Genomic DNA, 24281 nt, shown 5'->3' on the forward strand with positions numbered 1-24281 from the left:
CAGGAATTAATTTGTGAAATGCCACCTAAAGCTTGAGAAGGTGTAAATTCAAGTAATAAATTTTGGACAATCTCTGCAGTATTCAATTATTTTGCTTGTCCCTCTCTCCTGCCTCTATTCTATGTCAAATAACTGTTGCTGCCCAGAACTGATTAAGGGGATGAATAGAGCCAATGGATCAAAAGACAAATTTTGTATTCCAACGTGATTTCTGTTTTGACTTAGATCTTCCACCACCTTCCACAAGAGAGAGACCTCCTGGGTGTAAAACAGTGTTTGTTGGAGGATTACCAGAAAACGCAACGGAGGAAATTATTCAGGAAGTCTTTGAGCAGTGTGGAGATATAACAGCAATTCGGAAAAGCAAGAAGAATTTTTGTCACATTCGTTTTGCAGAGGAGTTCATGGTTGATAAAGCCATTTACCTTTCTGGTACTTCACATTCTTTAATGGATTTTCCTTGCTTCTCATTTGTATTTTGTGATGCTAATGCTTGCTTATTTTCTTAGCTTTAATCTCAGCAAGTCTTTCTTGAACTCAGTGGCTGTAGCGTGGAGTGGCAAGGGGCAATTCTGTTATTTCTCTGTGTCTGCCAAGACTCATGCACAGTTTTTTATGTTACTTACCCAGAAGCAATCTCCTGCCATCCCACAACAATGCAGCAGATCCTGAAATTCACTACAGAATAATCTTATTTTCGATTTACGCAGGTTTATATAGTTCTGCTGACAGGTTGTGGAAAGAGGAGGGCACCAGGCCAGGAACTCTGCTGTTTTCCAGTGCCAGTTTCTCTGGCAATTTACTGCCATATTTTTATAGATTTGCAGTGCAGTCTGAATAAAGTCTGTCTTTATGCATGTATGTATTCAGTTACTGCATGGGTTAGATTCTGAGCCCCATCTGTAGGCTACGTCTGTTGCCTCCCAGGACAACGACTGCTATAGAAACTCATGTGTAAAATTTCATCTCTTTATTTTCCAATAAAGGAACAACAAAAAACCAAACCAAACCAAACCAAAAAAAACCAACCAAGCAAACAAAAAACCCAAAACCAAACAAAAATAAAAAAAAAACCAAAACAAACCAAACCTGTAATTCACAGGAAAAAAAAAAAAAAAAAAAAGAAGAAAAAAAGATGAGAAGCAACTCTGCTTTCACATATCAGGCTTCCGTGGCTGTCACTGCCTTCTTAAGGTTACAGAATTGGCTTCCTAACTGAGTCCTTTTTCACCTTTCTGAGTTGGATACCATGCCTTGTATGTATTTGTCTCCACTCCACAGGCTGGTTCATCTATCTTTCTGGGTCCTGGAGAGACACAAAAGCATTGTTTTGCTCCACAAGTGTAGCGTAGCACTTTCAACCCATGCAAGGTATTCTTAAATAAACAAGGTTCAGAGACTGCTCCTTGGCCAAGACAAGCTGACACAGACTGGCTTAAGTCCACCCATCATGTGTAAGGTGACCTCAAAAGGACCCTCTGGAACCATCCACATTTGAGCTTGGGAAGCAGATAACGATCCAGGATACTTTGTTTGAGCTCCCACCCTGACCATCTTCTGTTTAGCAGTAAGGACATAATCTCAACATCCAGTGGATGTCCATAGGAAGCTCACACAGCTAGAAACAACTTGTCTCTCAAATCACCATCAACTAAACCTTAAAATGAATGAAAGAAAGAAAATAAACCATCTAAACTTTTGAAATATGTTGTCCGGAAAAACCTAACTCCTTTACTTCACAAAGCTTTTGTTAGGGTTTCTGGGTTGTTTTTTTTTTTTTTCTAACTTGGCTGCTTGCTTTAAGTATCTATTTGAAGAGCTACAGAAAGTCATGAGTTTTATGGGATCTATATATAGATTGTTTTGAAATACTGCTCTAGTTTCAGGTTTCTTGCAGATCTCCATTCCACCCCCATTTTTCCTTCTTATAGTTTTTTATTTTTATTTCATTTCTTCTTCCCTCCTCATCCTCTCTTTCTGATTTCCAGCCTTCTTGTTAATTTGTTCATTCACATTGCTTCCAAAATGCTGTAGTTCACTGTTGCAGATCACAGGCATCACTAGCAGCAGCACATTTACCAGCTTCTGTCCAGGGGGGCCCACTCCACAAGTAACAGAACAGAAGAGGGGCACACCAGATTCAGTAGGAGCTGGTATTACTGTATTATGATAAACAAAACAGTGGTAACAAAGAGAGCAAAGAAAAGCTCAGAAATGTACAGGCTGCCACCCTGGGCCAGAGCCAGTGTTCCTCTAGCTCAGTTTTCTGCTTTGCAGCAGTTGGCTGCACCCTTTGCTTCACTCCAAATCAAGTTTTATTTTAATTTCATTTGCCTTAAATCCTGAAAGACCAGATTTTATTATTAGAGGTGGAAAATTCTATGTGCTGCCGCATGTCCTCATTCATAACACTCTAGAGTGCTCATTCAGAATAAGGGAAACAAGTAGAAATGGAAGTGAAAGATTCCCTTCCTCATTCTTCCTCATTCTGAATTTTTTGCAAGTTTATTTCCAAGTTCCTGATCCACCCTTCCTTCTTCTATTTCCTTTTGCCACAGTCCACTGCTGTCTGCGCTTCCTCTTACGTCTGTTCTGCAGCCTCCATCCCTGTTTGTCTTTATTTCCACACCTTTTAATTCTTCCAAGGTGGTGTCTCTGACCAGATCAGGTAAAGAACCAGTAGAACTGGAAGGGAGGAGAAAGAAATGCAGAGGTACTCTGTAGCCAAGTTTCACTTCTTTTTACCAAGATCACTGAACTCTGCAGATGAAACAGAGAGCACTGATTGTTCCCCACCACCACCGAGCAGGGAGGTCTGGCACTAGGCAGGGGTGTCTTATTTGTACTGAAATATTGGGGGTTTTTATCCAGTCTGTTCCATTCTCAAACATAATGTATTCTTAAATGGTGGGAATAAAGCATATAATTAAGGCATTTTATTTTCCCTGTAAGATATAAAAGGGATGTACAAATTGAATTTGTGGGTAATATAGTATGTGTGTTATATTATGGGAAAGTCATGCCTTTAATATCTGTGATATAATGATAATTTTGTCTACCTAATCAATTTTATCTGTCTACTCCATCAAATCTTATCAAGCTTTGCATTTATCCTATGCTTATCACCAGAATAGTGCAAGGAATTATAAAATCCTTCAAATAGCTTAATCACTGAATATTTTTCCCTTTGTATTCCCAAGTAAACATGTATGAAAAGAGACACTGAGAGATGGGTAGAAGACTGTGATAAAAATGTTGACTTTAGGAAGGCTAGGTTTCATTTAGCCCTGAAAGTTGTATTTTGATCTCCTGAGGAAAAGACTTTCTAAAATTGTCATACCAGCCCATGAGAAAGCACTTTTCCAAAACTGTATGTACTTTACTCTTGTGGCTGACAATCCAGTAACACCTGCAAATATTGATGGCCCTGGACTTGAAAACATGGGACAAGCTTGAGACAGACCTGTTTATACCCCAAAAGCTCATGTATGCATTTTTCCTATGCTGATATTTTCCCTTTTGGGTTTCTTTATAATACCGTGTATGTGTTTTATTTTAAGTTCTCTCTGATCATCATTAACACTCTGATCTAGATCCCCAGTTAGGGAGCAGATATTGGCCAGTCCCCAAAATACTCGAAGGTAAGTCAAGCCATGGAGTTCTCACTAGACCTATGATATGAAAAACTGTTTGATTTTTATTTAGTACTTCATTAATTTTTCCTGTTTCTGCTCCTTTAAAGTGAGGATTTTGGCAAGTTTCCAAAGTCTTTTCCTCTGCCATTGTGTGCAAAACTGAAATTTAAAACGGCAAACCAGGTACAAAGTTAATGCTAGCTGCAGTCCTGAGCAAAGAGATGGGTAAAAAAATTCATCGCCCATGCATGAAGGGGAAACAGCGGCAGGTGGTCCTCTCATACATTCAGACACGCTCAAACATCAATAAGGAGACATGATATTGGAAAAGAGTGAGCCTCCCAGCTGCCTTGTGGCTCAAAGTTTCCAGTGCAGATGAGCTCCTGAGGATCTCATATACAAACTAGGATCTGCCAGTTGTGCTCCTTGCTACACAGTACCTTGCTGGTTATCAGCCCATCAGGGAGTCTGTTCTTCACTGGCCAGACCACTGGTCCTGCAGTGCCTGCAAAGCCTAATTTATGAGTGTGCAAGAAGCCATCCTAAAGGCATTTGTTGCTTTTTTTGAGAAAAAGATGCCAAGTCCTGAGCAATCTGATCTGACTTTGAAGCTAGCTCTGCTCTGAGAGAGGGACTGGACTAGGTGACATCCAAGGTCCCTTCTGACCCAGGTTATTCTAAGTTTCTGTGCTGGTGGAAACAACCTGGCTGGCTGACCACCTTCAGTCTTTAGAGTTAAACAAGCAATCAGATTTTTTCGGTGTGATTTGTGGTCAATTTAAAAAAAAAAAATCTGTTAATTTGGAGGCACTTAAACTGGTTACTTAAAGGGAACCATTTGTCCAGTGCTACACAGAATACTGAGTTTTGAACTGCAGTGTACATTGTCCAGGTTTTTTCCCATTATCCCCATTTACTTCAAAAATGAGATTCGCTTTAATAGAACTCAGCTTTTCTGGTTCACACACAATCCATAGATGCACAGGCCTTTTCATTAGTTCTTTATTCAGGTTATGTGATGGGCTTTGAAGTCCACAAGAGTTTTGCATTCTGCAGCGCTATTTCTGTCTCTGCCCATACCTGGTGTGTTCCTGCCAATGGAGGCGAAAGATGGGGTGTGGGAGAGGAAGAGAGATTGTGTCTTCCTGGAAAGTACAGCTCAGCTGGGAGATCTAATTTTAGGTTCACGAGACCCGGCACCTTGGCAGTGTCCTCTACATTGCTGATAATGCTATTTTGGCACAGGGAAATCACTGTTTGAGGAATGCAGCTGGCACGTCAAACTGGCAGGGAACAGTGATCAGGTTAGCTGCACCACTGACCCCTTTTGGCTGACTCCTTTGTGCCTACACCTCTGTGGATAAACCCACATAATTACGTCCTCATTAGTTCAAGGCCCAGCTCTGAAAGGTCACCCACACTCTTCTGTTTTGTCGTACTGAATATGATGTATCTGTAACTCTTCCCTTCACCACCTTGGGACTTTGAAGCTATTGTCTCACATGTGCTGTAGTACAGACAGACCCCCGTACTCATACAGCAGGATAGTTTTCCAGCAGTAAAACAGAGTATGCCTAGATAAGCATTTTTGCAAAGATGTGCCTAATCTATTACACAATTCTTAGCTTCGCTGCTCCTGGAGGGAGTTCAGAACTGAGTTTTAACTGTGGTGGTGAGGTGCTGAAGCTCTTTAAAACCACAGGCAAACCACAAGACTGAAAGGTAGGTTCTCTTGGATTGCTGTTTAAAAGCAGCAAACACCATTTTTCCTGATATTTTGAACAGTAGTTTCCCCTCCCTGGAGTTACTACGCAGTGGTTGTAGAAGTTTGTGTTTCTGAAGAGCCTTATATGTGCCAGCTTAGCACAGAGTTCATCTCTGCAGCATCCCATCATTTGAGAAGTCTATTCTGGGCTGTTCTCCTTCTGAGTCCACTGCAGGGGGTTGGCATGGAGAAATTAGAGCTACCCTGTGTAGACTGATTAATTCCACCCATATCTGAAGGCTCTGTGTGCAGCTTTCTACATAGTATTTTCTCACACTTTCTCTGAATTGGCATTTTAAAGGTTAGACAAACTGCTCTGTGCATATTTTTCAGGCTTGGAAATAAAAGTTGGGAAAAAATTAGTTGACCAAGTATGGTCACAAAAAGCTCCTTTATAGCTTTGGCATGATTTGGTTGTCCTCTGACAGTAGTCAAGGATTTTAGTTCAGAGCAGGGTCCTTTTGTACTGCTGCATAGCGCCTGATTTAAACCTTTACAGTCTGCTAACTTTAGCATAGGATGCATTGACCAAATTATGAATACGTAGAATATCCCTAAAGATGAAGCACGATGGGTTTCATTATTTTTTCTGAAAGGGATCTTTCAAATGTCTAATCAATCTGTCCGTACTTTAAAAATTACTTTAAGGAATGATGAACTCAATTAATTTGTAGGTGGTTTATATTTACTGCTAGATTATTTCCACTAGGGAATTGGAAAATCGTGTTTGCAACTGTAAAGGCTCAAAATTTGAGATCTAGCATCAATGTAGTTAAGAAACCACCCTCTTTGTGGCACAGTAATTTATGTAGCACAATTTTCACATTCACCTGTAGTCATGGTTTTTATAAAATTCAGCCTTTCCCCATACTTCCAATTCCTTTGGCAGGCTGGAGAAAAACATTGAATCCAATATGATCTCAGTAGGATCAGGAGAAGCAGAACTACATTCATACTGAAGCAGATGTTATTTAGTAGTTGTTTTTTGTTTCCTTGGCCTTTACACTTTTAATAGTTGGGGACATCACGCTGAAAAATTACATATTTTGGGACACTTCTAAACAGGAATGTGAATTCTGTATCTACTGTGTTGATAGGTAGTGTGGAAAATTATGAAGAAAAATGAGTGGATGAATGTTTATCTTCTTCTGAAAATATGATGATTGATAGATCCTGCATAGATATGTGGGAATCTGCTAATGTACATTTTTACTTGGCTACATTTGAAGGGGGGGGGAGTAAGAAAATTTAAGCAAATAAATCCTGCAACAGTTAGTTCTACTTGTTGATTTCAGGTTACCGCATGAGATTAGGATCTAGCACAGACAAAAAAGATTCTGGTCGCCTTCATGTTGATTTTGCTCAGGCAAGAGATGACTTTTATGAATGGGAATGCAAACAAAGAATGCTGGCCAGAGAAGAACGCCACAGACGCAAAATGGAAGAAGACAGACTGCGCCCTCCTTCACCTCCAGCAATAATGCATTATTCTGAACACGAAGCTGCTTTGCTGGCTGAAAAATTGAAAGGTAAGCAGCATTTGCTACTTCTCATTTTATTATTCCTTAAATGCGGGAGCCATCCAGAAGTCAGAGCAGAGGAGCTGTTTTCTCTCCAGTGTATTTCATTACTTGCCCTGTTAGCTTTCCCCCATTGAAATGGCTTTTTCTGACATTTCTATGCCAATGGTAATGATACTCACCCACCTGCTAGAAATGTATGACATCTGTCTTCTACCTTTGCTTTAACAGCTAAAACACAGCCTTCAAAATACTACCTTGGAAATGCTCTCATAAGACAACCTGTTGCAAGGATCCTTCTTCATATTAAAGGCCTGATTCTTAAAATATCTTTAGTCCTTGACATGTGGGTTACTACCTCACATGCATGTGACTGTCCCTGGCATTTAAATTGCCCTCAAAGGCTGCATTTTGAAGTGCCCCTCAGATGCAGTGGTACAACTTATCTCTGACACACGCCATCCATTCCTTCATTCCCTCTTTAGGGTTAGAATTACTTGTGCAAGATAGCATTGTGTTTTGGTATGTGTTTGCTTTCTTGTTTGTTTGGTTTTTTCTAGGTACACTTATTAAGTTAGTATTTTTCAAGGCTGCACTTTGAGGATTCATCTTTAATAGTGGACATAGAAAGTAAGACGCAAAGAAATCAAATTATTCTTGGAAATATAAAAAAAAATAACAAGTAAACAACTCTTCACACCCCTTAGCATTGTATTTGTTTTCATTAGGTGTTTAGCAATTCTGTTTGGCATTCTTTCCCCCATGATGGCCAAACACATTACTGTGTGCCAGGTCATAAGAAGCTGTGATTCTTGCCACTGTTTCAGAATTATCTAGATCAGACTTAGGCTATCTAGCTGTCATCACACTGGTCTCTGTTCTAACTATGAAACATGTTTGGGAAGCTGAAGAAGGACAGTGCAAAGTGTTTCCTCCTTGGAGCATGGAGCAGAGATGCACCCTACTGTCTCTTTGAGTACTGCATTGATTGCTGTTAGTCGTCGCTGCTACCTCAGTATATTATTAGTTTGGTTGACTGTCATTCTCACCGTATACACTCCTCTATTAAATAATTCATTAAGTAACTGGCAGATTGGTATAATAACCCAGGTTGATTGATAGACCAGGAGAAAAGGAGCAAAGAGGCCCTAATATAAGAATTTTTAATTCTTATCTAGCTTCCAGTACAGTTTTAGATCCATCTATTTTCATCTGAATATCTTAGGAGTTAATCTTTTTTAGGAAAGTTTTTCTTTATGTAGTAAGGCCTACAGGTTTCCTGAACTAAGCCAGAAAATGCAAGAAATCCAGACAATTTCTTCCATATGGCTAGTCATTCATTGCCTGGGGCAACTGAATGTGAGTTTTTGCAAGATGTTTAAGATGTCTATATTTAGAAGGGTTTTCCTTTTCATTCTGGGAAGTTTCCATACTTAATTAAAATCTATTCCAAGCATTTATATCTTGGGTTCTCCTGAGGGAAATTTGACCAGAGCTTGACATATATTCACAAGTTTAATATAGAAATATCTTGAACAAAATATAGACCAACACCATGTATATGACTATTTCTCTGGAAATAAGCTTTCAGAAACATACATAATTAAATGTAAAGAAAATTAAGAAAACAAAATATTATGTTCATTGATTAAAAATCACTAAAACCCAGCAAAAGAATACATTGCAATTTTAAAAGCTTTGGTAATTAACAGTAGCCTTGTAGTGAGATTTATGGCACTGGCCCTGAATCAGTACAGATAGCTGGGGAAGGAGAATGCAGAAAAGCACCCTCTCCTCCCACTGGACTTGAGTTGTCTCCTGTGCTAGGTACTATAGAAAACAGAGGTGGGGTTCAGTCATTATACTGGTCTACATTTCCTAAGGCATCTTAGGCAGTATCTCTAAGATAGTAGTGTCAAACATTACGGCCTCCCTTGGGCAACATGGATTCACCACATGAGATCTTTGTGACATCCTAAAAAAAGAAATAAAGCAACACTGGAGAAAATGCTTTAACTCTAGCAAAGGGCAGTTCATGTCATAGAGGGATAGAATCATCAAGGTTGGAAAAGACCTCTAAGATCGAGTCCAACCATCATCATACATTCACAATTTAAATGTGAACTTCAATGAAGTTAGCATACATGTGTGTGTGTGTGTATGTACACATCCATATATAAACATATGTATATACACATATATATGTGTACACATACACACACACTCTGTGTGTGTGTGTATATATATATACACACACACAGAGTGTGTTTGTATGGAGTCAAAATCTCGGGTTTCTGTGTATCACCAGATTTGCACTGCTGCAAAAGCCTGGACAATTCATCCTAAAGTAAAGAAGGATCAGAATATAACTGCTCTTGGCAGAATTTACCTTGAAAGACTGGTTTTTGAGCAGATGCTTTGCAATTCTTTTCTTAAGGAAAGTCATGACCTTGCCATGGTACCCACTTCAAAAGACTCCTGAGCTCTGTTGCCCGCTCATGAAACAGAGCTGCAGGTGCCCAACGTGCAGGTTTCAGCTCCTGCAGTGCCTCCAGAAGTTCACAGAGCAGCACTAGCTGAAAAGCAAGCCAAAATAGCTAAATATCTCTCATCCTAAGATACTGCTTTGCAATCACAGATGTAGACAACTTGGTCTGAATCCAAGCAACTTTTGTTGTCAAAATAACCTTGGAAATTCCTGACAGCAAGGAAATCTGATGTTGAGCAGGGATGAAGTAGGTTCATCAGCTACTCCCCTAATGTGGTCTAGATATTTACTGAGTCTGTAACAGAGATGGCAATATCTGTTTTCACCTTCTACAATCTGCAGCATAAGACTAAGAAATCATTTTTTTTTGTGTACCAGACTTGGCTGGAAACTCTTGCCTCAGTGTTGTCAGCATATTCCTATTCCTCTCACGTGCTGAAGTCACCTGGCATTAACTGTGGGTGAGAGAATATAGAGGAACTTTTGTGCCAGTTGAAAACAAAAGTTAATTATAAAATTTCAGCCAGGTTCTCTACTGGTATGGACCTTCAGAAAAAAAGTACCCGTTCCTCAGAAGGCACTACCTAGTGCCGGGGACTGGGACCCCACTGCATGTGAGGCCTTGTACACTTGCAAAAGCATGAGGGTTTATGACATGATCTCCATTTCCTCCTCCCTGTGGACTACCACAAACCCTTTCATATCTGCAAAGAGCTTGGTTTGAATGCTTGATTTATTCAGAAATTAGGAAAACCTGTCAAACTATGGACCAGTGCAATTTTTCACCACTTTCCATTTTCCAGTGTGGCAGACAGTGTTGGTTTATGTGTGTGTCCCTGTCCCTTTCCCTTTTTCCTTCTTCTTTTTTCCTTTTTTTTTTTTTTTTTTAAATCTATTAAGATCTTCAGAGTCCTTCAAATTAAGTCCTTCATAACTCTCTCCTTGTTGGCAGAGTGGACATTTTTTCCTGCACCTTTCATGTCATTAGCCTGAACCTCAATTATCAGAATGAAATGAGCTCCAGTATTCCAGCTAGATAGGTAACATGGAGAACAACATGTGCTCCTTCTCATTTGTGTTTCCTTGAGGAAATACCTCAATAAATTCATAGATGTGAATTCTGGGAATCCAAGGTCATTTACAGTGAAGTGTAAATGTTATTTGCCTCCTTAAATAGACCTTCAGTTCTTGTTTTGACAAAACCAGCAGAATACTCTGTCTTCTGCTATTATATTACAAAAAGGTGACTTTTTTTTTCTTGTGGTTCATTGCAGTATTTGTGTGTGTCTTTGAGATTTTAATTCCTCAGCATTAAATCAGATGCCTTATTACTGCACAGTGAAATGTGTCAGTAGATATTTAGGTTCAAATTTGCATGCTCTGACATCTGTTTCCTGGGTGTTTTATAAACAGTTGAATATTGCAGTGCCCAGAACATCACACAATTGGAGATAGGCTGAACCCTTTAAGTGGAATGCTGCTCTGTCAGGTGCATTGGAACAAAACATTTTAATTTGTGTGCTTATGGCATTTGTGTTTCAAAGCAGAATTTCGAACATTATGGTTTTCTTAATTCAAGCATATTTGTACCTAATGGTATCATCTTCAAAAATCACTTCTTGTAAATAAGCTCCTTTAAAATACTACATCTATCTTATTTGCTCTAGGTAGCTACATATTTCCATCATCTAACAAAGATGTCTCTTTATATCTGAATATCGGGTTTAAAAGTATTTTGAGCAAAGAAGACATATATATCTGAAAGTTATATACAATACGCTGGAATTTACCTTCCTTTTAAATACAGTGTTTCTTTTTGAGCACAAGGAAGTTATTTGTGTGGGTTTGCATTTTAAAAAATATAATTTGAAAAATTGGGAAGCTGCTTCTTTGCCAGGCTCTGTATTATCCCCTGAAGAGAGCACAGATTGGAAATTTAAATAAATAGATGGCAGTTACAGTAGAATGAACTAACCAGGGATGCATCTTGTGCAAGATTCAGGTAACATCAAACCTGAGAATCTCAACTCTTGCACATAATTTGAAATATAAACAACATTTAATTGCTTGGGAAATAGGATATTTCACTGAGAAGAAAACCAGGCTGCTTTCATTGTCAGCCTGTGCTTCAGAGCCAGACTCGAGGAGCATAGCAAAAAAAGTGCGGTTATCCAGAGAGGCAAGTCTCACCCAGAGAGGATCAAATTCAGTGCAGGGCTACGTCAGAAGGGGAGGCAAAGTGAGATCCTCTGAACAAATCCAGTGAATGCCAGGTTTAATTGCTGCTGAAAGACTCCAGACCTTTTTTTAGCAAAATCTTTTTTTTATTGGTGGTATATCAGGACAGAGCCCTACAACAGATATGTTTCAACGCTTTAGCATCAAATCTGTTCATTCACCCTTCCTGGTTTTAGATTATCATTTTCTCCTTCCTTCTTCCATATGTTGCTGACATCTGCTGTGACACAATACATCTGGCTCTGAGAGCCTCGCACAGGGGCTGTGATCAGGTACAGTGCAAGGGCACTTTTGTCTGCTGGCAGAAGGGCATAATGCTGGGTTCAGCTATCAGCAGCCTGGTTACCCAGTTTCCTGGGCACCTTCCTCCCAAAGCCTACAAGAAGTACACTCACTGTTAAGTGCTTTGCTAAAAGTGTCCTCCGTCACCTAAGCTGTATTGTATTGATGCAGATTTTAAGGTTTTAATGTAAACCTGCTAGGTTAAATATACCACACTGCAAAATGATTCAAAGTAACTACTATGAATTGGGAAACGGCAGCTCACCGATCTTAAAGTTTGTGCTGTGATTTTGATAAATAGGGAGGAAACTCAATACCCTCATAATTACTTTTTATTGGAAATAGTGGCATCAGCAGGAGAAGATAATGGATTTCAGTGTCTCACATGAAACACCTACCCCAGGAAGAATCTTGTGTGATTTAATTTGAAAGAAAGAAAGAGTTTGATGGTACAGAGGGGAGAGAGTACCTTTTAATATGTCTTTTAGTGAATGTGTATGTATATTTTAGTCAAATCTGGTGTCAGCTAGTCATTTATTGCATAACTGAAAAAGTTTCTTGGTTATACCACACAGTTAAGGCTATTTAAGAAATAGTAAGGTAGATATTAATCATTCTTTAAAAGAACCCTTTGGCAGTAAGAATTTGTATTTCTTGAGTCTCACTTATTGTGCAATGCCACTGAGTTAAAAATGTTATTAATCCCAAAGTAACAGACTGATGTGTGTGTTGCATGGCACAATTATATAAGGAATTTGAGCAGGAAAAAAAAAGAAGGTGAGGGTAGTAGACTGAAGAGTAACATTTCTAGGTCAGTGACAGGCAGTCTGTACAGAGGAATCTCATAAGCTGAGAGAAAAATAGATTGTCATTTTGGCACCAGAAGTGGTGTGTCCTGGGAAGCAAATTGTTCCTGATGCACAAGGGAGTTGGGCTGAGTCTTCTGATGAGAGAGATTAATGAACCTTTATCCTGACCTGATTCACCCACAGCAGTCACCTGCTGTGGTTTATTCTTTTTTGTATTGAATTCAGTCTCTGCAGTTTAGAAATCTTAGTTATAGTTATAATAAATTACCAAATCAGAAGTCAGATTAACAATAACTTTGGCCATGCATCCTCCTCTGGCTGCAGTTAAATGGAAGGAAGAAGTTTGCATCCTGAACTGGACTATGCCACCTTCCTGTAATAGCTGAACTGGGCCCAGTTTGACCAACCGGAACTGGAGTACGATCAGCTGAGCAGATTCAGGCAGACCTGAGGGCAGTGTAACCATGAGCAAAGGGGTAGTGCTGAGCAGGTGGTAATGAGACAGGAAACACATCTTCCCATGGCGCTGCTACGACTGACGGAGGACAGGCTGTCAATCAGAGGTAAAATAGATGGGACATATCCCACCACTGTTTTCGCCTCACTGCATGCCCTGCAACACAGTCATTCTCAGTGCTCACAGGAGTGTTTGTTAACTGGATTTCTACTGGTAAGGGCAGAACTTAGCATCTTACAGAAGGGCCAGAGAAAAATGAGATCATTAATGCCATCCAAAACATACACAGACAGCACAGGAGCTTTCTAGGTGTAGTCATTAGGGTAAAGAGCAACAGCTCTGTCTCAAGTCTAGGAGAGTGTATTAGGGGAGCAAGATTAGAGACAAGAGATAGTGCTGACTCTGGACAACACCCTGACCCATAGAACAATATAGAAGGGTTGCTATATTTAAACAGGTTCCAAGTGTTGTGTGAATTATCTCAGATAATTTTCAAACATCTGAGAAAGCCCAGGGTTGAGAATCTAGTAACAAGACTAAAAGCAAACTGTAGCCCAGTGTTTGATTTTCTCCTAGCTAGAAGTCCAGCATACAATGTTACTCTTGAAATACAGAAATATAAAGTTAGCTATATTTGCAATATATCTATAAATGTAAAAATGATAGTAATAAGAGTGTTTGAATGCCTGGCTTCAGAGTGATAGATTAGTCCATCTCTTTTCTAGTGGCTGAGGCCTTAGACACCATCACCCAAGTTGTGAAAGCACCTTTTGGAGGTGCTTAAAAATGAGAGATAAATAGTCACATTTCAGGTTACTTTGAGCTGAATTCTGCCCTGTGTTATACCAGGGAAACTCCGTAAGCTAAAAGTTAAACGTCTGTTTCCAAGACCTTTTCTCAGTAAACCATTTTGCAACAGTTCTTGTCATAGCTTTTTCAATTAAAAAGTTTATTCCATTTGGGGTTGCTTAGAGGTGGTCAAATTACAAGCAGAAAAATGCTAGACATTTGTCAACAATTATTCCCCTTTTTCGTAGAAATATCCCTGTTAACAATTTCCTGGGCAGCTCTGGGGATGCATTTTCCTTCCTTTATATTTCATTTCATCTAAGTTGTGAGCTAGGATTTAAAGGTCAAATATCCTTAGTTGATGTAAGAGGAATTTTAAATACCTTACCTTTAGAGCCTTGTGAATGGGTCTAGCAGCACCTGGAAATCTCTATTGACAGACACCCAGCAAACCATCGTTGATAGATGGGTAATCTTAAAATGACATAGCATCATCACAGCTTGTGTTAGGACTGAACATCCAAGTACAAGAACACACAGGTGAACAAGTGCTGAGTAGGTGTTCTGGAACAGGTGCACTTGTGTAATGGTTAGGATTAGTCTGACCAAATGTAGACATCTGCTGCAGAGATGTCTATATATGAGCAGGCCATCCCAGGCTTCCTTTACAGCTGGTTGAGGGAGACAGGCACTTCTGGGCCACAGTTCACCTCGCCATTAAATAGACAACTAAAACAGAAATGATAAAGCCTACCTTATTTGCTTAAAATATGCTGTAACTTGGAGGAGAAAAGAGCTCTAAGTGCAAGAAATAATTCGCCGTGAGTTCATTTTAAATGAACAATTACATATGGGAACATGTCTTATATAAAGGAATTTATTTGAAGAGTGTGTTTTTAAACAGTGTATAATTATGTGCCTCCTACCATGAGGGAATAATTTTGAACAGAATTAGGAGTTTTGCTTTGTTTTATTTTTTAATGAATGGCTGCAATCATAAGGCAGTTCATGCTCTGCTTAAATTAGATTCCATTGCTGCATTTCTTCTACTATTTATCTACTAACTAAAAAATAAATGAACATTCTGGTATAAAAATCTGATTTTCTAAGGGAACCTCTGATTCCTCAGAAAGAGTCGCTGTATTCTGGATGAAGAAAATGAATTCATGGTGAGTTACCTAATGCCAGTCACTGAGTAGTGAACTCAAGAATATAGAAGTTAGAAATGAAGATGAAATAAGGAAATTTTAAAACTGTAGAGAAAAGGTTTTATTAACTAATATGCTCCTGTTGTGCATATATTACCCTCTAGCATTTTTTAATGTGTCTTCTAATTGTGTAATCAATGAAGATGCTGATGTTTACCAATGAAAGGATTTTTTCCTGCTAGTACAGAGCTGTGAATTAACTATAACAGTCCCATAGACATCTGCAGCTCCCTGGAAGTATAGTATATTGAAAAAAAAGTTTCCAGCATGCCCTTTTAAATGGGTAGAATCTATGTGGCAGAAGGATGGCATGTTTATGAACACCCCTTACAGACACCTACTGTGCCTGATAAAAAGACAACAAAACTAGAGGTATTTTTATTTAATAGAAACTCTGTAGCAAAACAACACACAAATGTGTACTGGAGAGAGATTAAAGCAAGAAAAACAGTGAATGTTTCTGTGCAACTGATTTTCCTAATGCATCTCTGAAACATTTTTGCTTAGATCTGCACACTGTTTCTTCACAGATTCCGATGTAGCTCTTTGGAGGTGCTTCTTTGCATCATTTCTCTCAACTTTGCTGTTCATGTCTGGACCTAGACTGAATGGTACTATCGTATTGGGTGATAAATTATGTGTGACGATTTAGATATTAATGTCTACCAGATAAAAAGAGGAACATTCTGCTGTAGTTATTCTCTACTCACAGTCAGCCCAATGCTTGCTGTTAACAGGCTGGTGCCATCCGCAGGGTGATCTGACTACAGACTGTTGGAAATTGCGTTCTAAAATTGCCAGAAGCCATTATACGTTATTCTTATTTACTACTGTAATTATAATAAACATTGTGTTCCAGAGATGAGTTTTTGGCTGTATGGAATATTTGACATCCAGTTCCCATGCATTTCAGCAAGCTGCAGTTTTTTGGAGAGCCTTATCTTTATGTTTTCTTGCAATGAGGAGACTTTGCAGGAGTCTTCTTTAAATTTGGCTTTTCTGAGGCCTATATTCATACAACCTCACCCATCAGAGCCACTTAATACATTCTGCTCCATACATATCCAGCAAAGCTCCAAACTGGAGTCTAATCTGAAGGGACAATATTGAATAAAAAGATGCACATCTGACTCTTCCTCCCCATGGGCAATTACTTAATGAATGATGATAATGAATCACATGTTAATGTTAAGTTACAACAGATACATCATTGTACACAGGGAGAGTGTTATGATGCTCTTATTTTGCAAATTTTTTTCAAGGATCTTGGGTGAACATGCCTATTCAGCTGTGGAGAGCAAATCTTAGTGCTGTAGCTGAAAGCATATTTCAGTTAATAAGATGTTAAAAATCTCTTCAGAGGCTGTGGACACAGAGTGTGGCATTAGTCCTCTCTGTACTTTAGGCTCCTCACCTTTTAGGGAAGTGATTACTGATTCAGAATAAAAGCCAAAATCATCACTTAAGAATTAGTATTTCATTATTTTTTGTACATAGAAAGCAGAGTCTTACAAACTACATCCCATGATTCTGTATTCTGTAACACAGTTGACTGGTTTTAGTATTTCCCAATTTTTATTTTAAGTATCTGTTGGTTATAGCTATAGTACTTCTTCCCACCATAACCATATACCTTTTCCTAGAGAAAGGTATACTTGCCATCTAAAATATATATAAAGAAATATAACCAAAAAGACTAGATGAGATGTTTAAAATGAGTTGTTGAGAAATGGAAGTTTTATAGAATAGAATCCTGGTGAAAAAATGAGATTGAATTGCACAAAAATGGTTCCACAGGAACATACTGTTGTAATAACATTTTCTTGAAGCTCAGCCTAAATGGGACTTAAAAGAAAATGTTTCCTCTTAATTCTGGTGAAGCCTGAAGTGTAATGGATGCTGTGCTAAGAGTTTTCTGAGGAAGCTGAGAGCACTGTCAGAGGAAAGAAGATTACTTGGAGAGGGAGTGCACAAAATCTAGCCTTCAGTTTTGGCAGTCTTAATGCAGAAAAATACAGCTTCTGTTACCTGAATGGTAAACATGAAGCTCTAATCCAGGTGTTTTCCTGGATTCATCTAGAATCACTTAAAAAAATATATAAAGCAAAACACAGACAAATAATACAGAACAAATGATACAAACCAAGCTCAGGCACATCATCTGTTCAAAGCAGTTCCTTGTAAGTAATCAGTGTTTTGAGGAGGAATTGTTCAACCTCAACATTGTTCATTAATTAAGTAAATATATAAAAATAACATAAATGTGAACTCTGTTGACAAAAGTATGCCCAAGCTCTAAGACTGAGCTCTCAGCTGACCAGATTAACACAGACACACATTTCGTTTCCTCAGTGAGTCCAGTACCACAGAGGTCTCTTCACTCCCACTGTAAGGTCATTCCATATCACTGAATGGCTTAAGGGAGACATTGTGAAAGCAAGGACTCAGGCCACAGGGAAGAGGGGGAGGGTGTTTTTTGTTTTGAGAAAGCTATTAAAATAAGGAGAAGACAAGGCTTGAAGGAAGATTTATGTAGTTTCACATAGCTATGTTGGCTTCTTACATCTGATAGAACAAAGGGCACAAAAGTTGCCCAAAATTATATACTGCAAGCAAGATTTATGCTGATTTTAATGTGACATGGAGCAGAAAATGTGTTCTCAGCAGGATATTTATGCCTGCAATTTGAAACCTGTACTTTGATTGTTCTAGATGATAGCAAATTTTCAGAGGCCATCACAGTGCTGCTTACCTGGATTGAGCGAGGCGAGGTGAATCGTCGCTCTGCAAACCAGTTTTATTCGATGGTGCAGTCAGCCAACAGCCACGTCCGCCGGCTCATGAACGAAAAGGCAGCTCATGAGCAAGAAATGGAGCAAGCCAAGGAGAGTTTCAAAAATGCCTTAACAGGGATCCTCACTCAATGTAAGTAACTCCCTTTTTGTCCAGTGTTGTTGTAGTGATGGTGGTGGTGGTGGTAGTGGTTTTTTTTATCATTTTGTTTGTTTGGGGGTAAGTAGTTGCAATGCAGTCATATTCTACTTCATATCCTATTCCATACTCTATGGCAATTTGGAGGATCAAGGACCATTCCTAAGAGCTTATTATTCAAGGTGAGCAAAATTTCAGTAGTTTTGTTTATTATTAGATGAAGACACGCTCTGTGCATAATGTCTACTGTTGTAGACACTTCAAGAATGGACCAGACAAAAGCCTCACTGCTCTGAGAAAATATCTTGGGCTTTTTGAGAGAAGGCATATGTAGCTTGTGCGTTGCAGCTAGTTAATTAGGTCGATTAAAGAATAGAGCACAATTAGGTAATATTTTTAACCTGGGTTTAGGTAAAAGACAGTAGGAGCCAGCATGCAGGCCACCTCTATAGTAGAAGAATATGCTGTACTGCTGCTGGCATCAGGACTACTTGACTGATACAATGCCAGTAATAATTTGGCAGATAAACTGTCTTAAATATCTACTGCTGGCAGCAATTTCCTTAGCACAGAAATATAATCAATGAAGTTACCTTAATGAGGTTCCCTCATAAAACAATAATTGGGATACTTGACAAGAAGTTTTCTTCAAAGGCAAGGGAGGCAAAGAGAAGAGAAGAAAAGAGAAGGAGGTGAAAATGTGAGAAGAAAGGGGAAAAGAAAGGAAAAGGCAAGAAAAAAAATGAGATAGAAAACTAATTTAATTTTTGCTGGTTTTTAATGTGTCTACTCATGGCTGCTCAAGCAAGAGGCTTTATGATACTCAGAAGGCTGAAGCCTGAAGTTAAGAAAAAAGCCCAAGACAATTTATCAGATGGAGAACAATGCAGTTGTTGCATTGTAATTTCTGAATCATATCCCTAATCTTTATGTAAAAAAATAAGCCTTAAAGGCTTTTCTGCAATACATTTCTGGTCCCTCAGTGGGCATCCTTCAAAAGTTAGGGCTGAAGGCACATGCTTGGATGGACTTGCCTAGCTTAGGAGAGAAGCCCCTGAAGCTTTCTGCCTATGTTATGGTAAGCTCAGCATCTCAGAAGGCCAAATCATCCCAGGGCATATGTCCTTTTAATTTAAGAGTTTAGATGCCTGAACTTAGGAAGAAAAATTCTGGGCCAAAGACATTTGATTTCTGTGGACATCTGTTCAGAGAGTAAATTTTAAAGACAGCTAATTCCCTTGGTAATTTGCTAGGCATTATTGTCTTCCATTTAACATCTAAAAGGCAGTGTGAGACACAAAGATGCAGACACCGTGCATGGCGTGCTGTTCAGTTCACACCAGGGCCTCTGTAGTTTTGTGTGCCACAGCCAGCTCTAGCATTCAGAAATGCCTTCTTTAGCTGCATTAAAAAAAAATCCCTCATTGTCAGCAGGCTGAACTTTAGTTAAATCAGTCTAAATTAGCCCATTTGTCACCAACTGTTGTAGAACATCTGTCACTTTGGAAATAGAGATCCCTGTAGTTTCAGGTGGAAACTTGCAGTTTAGGCTATCTTGTTTTGCTCCTGTCATGTACTGAATGCTGAACTTACAAAACCAGAAATAGGTCTGGCTTAAAAACAAGAGTTTCAGAGTCCCAGCAATGCCTGGAAGAAAGGTTCTGGCGAATCTGGCCTAAGAGGACAAGGTCAGGAAAAAAACATCCTCAGGGAAAGGTGTTACACTCTTTGGATTATAAAAACAAATTTTACAAGCTTTCCAGATGCTCTCCATTGGTTATTTTATAAACATCAGAAACATTGGCCATTATTAACATTAATGTGTCTTATTAAAATTCTTTGCAAACTTGATGCAAACAGATGGATGATATTTTTGCTTTACACATGTATATGCCTAAGATTGCTAAGCATGGAGACTGTGAAATGAGCTTCCCGTTTTTAAGGGAATTTGAATTAATCTGTATTTTAATTGATCTGAGGAATGTTTTTCATGCATCCTTTTCCATTGTTTTTCCACAGTCCTGCAGAATTGGTTACAATGTGTCAGTTGCTTTATGAAGAAGAATTTGAAAGTACTAGATGTCCAAATTAGGTGTGTGTGGTCTATTAAATTTTGCAGCATGACAAAAACTCACTTCTGCTGTTCTGCAGTAAGGATCCAAAAGTCTAGGCTAATGCTGCAGCTGTGTGGCCATTTGATATAAATATTACAGTATTTTTAAAATATAATGTGGTGTTACTCTGTCATGAACTAGGTCAGATGTCCAACTTGGACCTGACCATTCTGAGATTTCTTTGCAGTTAGAAAAGAAAAATAAGAATCTCCAGGCAATGAGTCATCAAACTGACCTCATGGTGCTCTTCCAATGAGATGAATCATCCCTTGGATATGCCATTTTTTCTCTGCTATCCATAGAGGATTCACAGGGGCCTAGCTCTGAACCAGATGTTCAACTTTTTACATGCCTTGTTTAGAGTAGATTAATCCCACTTACTGTGTATAGCCTTGATACAGAAGGATATAGCGTAAGGGGAGAACTCAGAGTTAGATAAAAATACCAGCATTGTAGCAAAAAATGTTATAGAGAGTGAAAAAGAAATAAAATGGGCTTCAAGTGCACTCACCTGGAACACACACACACACGCAAACACACACACACACACACACAGAGTCTGTGCGGGTCTCAGTAGAAAGTGCTTTCTTGTTAATGAGGATTACTGTGGCCAGAACATTTCAGCTTATGGCCCAACTGCTAAAGAAGTACAGGTATTGAAATCTCTGCTACAGATTTGTGCCTGGAGGTATTTAGAAGATTATCAAGCAGATTACCCCTAAAAATTTGTGTCAAGTGTTCAGCACGTGAATTAATTATCTGACCAAGATACTTGTGCCAGAATGAGCTATGAAATAAAGTGTATTACTGCTGTCACACCACAAATTTATAGCACCTGATTTAAGTTCTGCAGGTTGTCTTAGTCTTGTTATGGTACTTCTTCAGTTATTTAAGGGATAAAGAGAGAAAAATGTCCACTTCTTCTTTTTATTAAATTACCTAGTTCTTCAATATTTGATTCTGTGCCTAAAATACAGATTGTTTTCCAGAATTTTGGGTAGGTCTGTGGCTTGATTTCTAAATTCTTCCACTGTGCTTCCACATCTTAGTAACATGTGACACTGCTCCATGACTTTTCATTCATCTCCATTTCATTTCCTCCCAAACCACCTTTTCAGCCTAAGATTTACCAGTGTTGATCGTCATGTTTAAGGAAAATGGGAACCCTAGAGACATCTGTGTTGGTCTGTGGGCCGTTTTTAGACTACACCAAAGCTACAATTCTCTCCTCTGACTTTCTTCTCCATGCACTGTAAACTTTGTCTATTTATTGAGGTTTCGGACTATTTGGTGCAATCTCCCTTGACAACACTGTCAAAAGTACCTATAGGTGAGTGAATATCTAAAATCCCATTCAAAAATTATTTTGATATCTCAAGAGTCAGACACACAAGGTGGTGGAAGTGTCCCAGTATACAAGTGGATAGATTACACAGACATTGTAGTTAAGAGAAGTACCCCATGGCTGGGTACTAACAGATTATGACACCTACTTTTTTGGTCATTTTTGTCCATTTTACTAATTAATGACTCTTCAATGGACTTTGGAAATAGGAATCAGGGTCTATGAATCAGTTTCTTGTGTTCGTGGGGGAACAGTGGAAGGGTGGTTTTTATCGTGGAGCCCCCTGGCCAGATTGCTTCCTTGTCGTGGACTCGTAGAGTCAGTAAGGTTGGAAGAGACATCCAAGATCATCGAGTCTAACCTTTGAATGAACACCACCATGCCAACTAAACCATAGCACTAACTGCCATGTCCAGTCATTTCTTGAACACTTCAGGGATCCTGGCTCCCTGGGCAGCCTGTTCCAATGCTTAACTACCCTTTCAGTGAAAAAATTCTTCCTGATGTCCAGCGTAACCATGAACAAGGGAGGATGGCTTTAAAGTGAAAGAGAGTAGGTTTTGATTAGATATTAGGAAGAAAACCTTTACAGTGAGGATGGTGAGACACTGACACAGATTGCCCAGAGAAGTTGTGGATACCCCATCCCTGGAAGCGTGCAAGAGCAGGTTGAATAGGGCTTTGAGCAATCGGGTCTAGTGGAGGATTTCAACCTGCAGGAGGGCGAAACTAGATGATCTTTAAGCTCCCTTCCAAGCCAAACCATTCTGTGATTCTATGGATTATGAGATTATGCAGTTTACCTGCTTAGTTTGTTGCTAAGCATCTTCAGCCCTTATTTGTGAAACAAGATGTGAAGCTAGATACAACTTTGAGCTGATTCAGTAGGCCTGTCCATTAAGAACAGAAGACTGGGGAGAAGATTGTGTGTCATGTGCCCCTCTTTGGGAACCTCTGAATTGTCACCTCGAGTTTTCCTCTCTTTTTACTTAAGGACTTCAATGTTGTGTTAGACTACACTGACTTTTTATCAAATAGCTGGTAGGTATCTGATATGAATTCTCACCTCATCCCCCTCCACAAAAAAAAAAAAAAAAAAAAAAAAAAAAAAATTGAAGTTAAATAATTCTGAAGGGAAAAGCATTCTCAACAGACTGAATAAAATTCTCCTCCTTTCAGGTTTCTTAATTTTCATTCTCTGATCTCTCTGGGTATGATTTAATCTGTTTTAACATTATCAGTGCCTTCACAGATAGAATCTGCATTTTTAATATTAAAAAATTAAGAAAATGTTAAAAATCTTTTTTGAGCTTTCTTCCAAAAGTGATTGGCAGCAGTTTTGTTTTTCTCATTACAGGTTCACATCAGACGTTGCTCTCTTGCTTTAGAAAAGATAAAAATTACATTGATATAATGATGATTACTAAAATCATAGTCTTATCTGATTTGCTTTATATTCCATACTGTACTCCTTTCTCCCAGTAATCCTTCCACTTTTTAGTATGTTCTCACTGTACTAAAAATGATTTCATTACAGTTATTGAAAACATGCTGGTTAAAATTCTCTTAGCAGTCAGGCTTTTTATATACAATCATGCTTTCTGAGTATTCTTTGAATTGCTCTGTATTAATAACAACTTTTAAAAGGATTTTCCTGCTCTTTGATTGTCCAGTCATACAGTCTTTCTTTCATTTGACAGTGATTAATTCAAAAATATGAGCTTACTTTATGTGCAAATTTTAGGTCATCATTAAGCTCTTTGAGAAAGAGATTGAGTCATATAATGTGTTTTTACATTGCAGCCCAGATCTCAGTTGGTGTCATAGAATGCCACTATAATATAAATAAAAATATTAATCATTCATGTCATTAGTTGCCACTATTACTTTCTACCTTGATGCATTTTTTTAAAAAAAATTACATACGAAATAACATCCACAATCCATCCATGAGCTTTTGATTAGCTCATTTAGTCAGTGTGCTCTTGGCTTATTTCTGTACTGATAATTTGTCCAGTAAAGCTCAGCTGGGTATCTATTCTTTCTCAGTTGTCCTTCCATTTTCTGTCTCATGTACACATGTTCTCAAAAGCATTTCTATCCAGGATGCTGTGGCAGTGGCAGACAATAGAGATGAAAGACTCCATTTATATTTTACCTTGCATTCTTGTAGTTCCTCCCTATTTTCTGGCAGTATAACCTTTTGTGGTTGCAACTTGTAGTGTTTCACGTAGCTTATTCCTTTGTGTTTCATTTGCTTTGAATTTCTGCATTCCTTCCGTTGTCTGTAGCTTTCACTCCACCTAAAGTCAATACGAATCTTAGTATTGATTTAGCGTGGCCAGAATTTCAACAGAAGCTCTTCTTCTGTTATTTTTAAGACTTTTTTTTTTAATGTGGACCATTAAAAATGCATGATGCTTTATAGCAAAATAAAAGCACTGCCTTCCAAGAGATTTCAGTCTAAGGCCCTATTTTGACAACTCATGCCACTTGCCTGGAATTGCAGATTTCTAGATGATGACACAGAGTTCAAGGCAAAGAAGCGTATGCTCTAGTCACATGAAAATCTGTGCTTGGTTTTGAATGCTTTGCTGAGCAGAGATGGAGGTAAGGGCCTGCTGCTTCACAGAACAGAGCTGTAAATGTTTTGTGGAAATAAAGGATAAGGGAAGAGAATATGACATTGGGGCAAGGAAG

The 24281-nt window shown here is 38.7% G+C and overlaps 1 protein-coding gene across 8 annotated transcripts in view; it reads left to right on the plus strand.

Annotated features, from left to right (window-relative positions):
* Positions 1-24281, plus strand: part of ENOX1 (ecto-NOX disulfide-thiol exchanger 1) — a 362324-nt gene that overhangs the window by 263644 nt on the left and 74399 nt on the right. For 7 of the 8 annotated variants that reach the window (XM_039382917.1, XM_039382912.1, XM_039382916.1 and 4 more), the window contains 3 exons: positions 226-432; positions 6696-6929; positions 17904-18116. In XM_039382917.1, coding sequence (XP_039238851.1) covers positions 226-432; positions 6696-6929; positions 17904-18116 — 654 coding nt within the window. The remainder of the gene's footprint in view (positions 1-225; positions 433-6695; positions 6930-17903; positions 18117-24281) is intronic. The other variant, XM_039382918.1, reaches the window with a different exon arrangement.

This window comes from Pipra filicauda, unplaced genomic scaffold, assembly GCF_003945595.2.
Source record: "Pipra filicauda isolate LSUMZ 115617 unplaced genomic scaffold, ASM394559v2 scaffold28_size6257848_pilon, whole genome shotgun sequence".
NCBI classification, from domain to species: Eukaryota; Metazoa; Chordata; class Aves; order Passeriformes; family Pipridae; genus Pipra; species Pipra filicauda.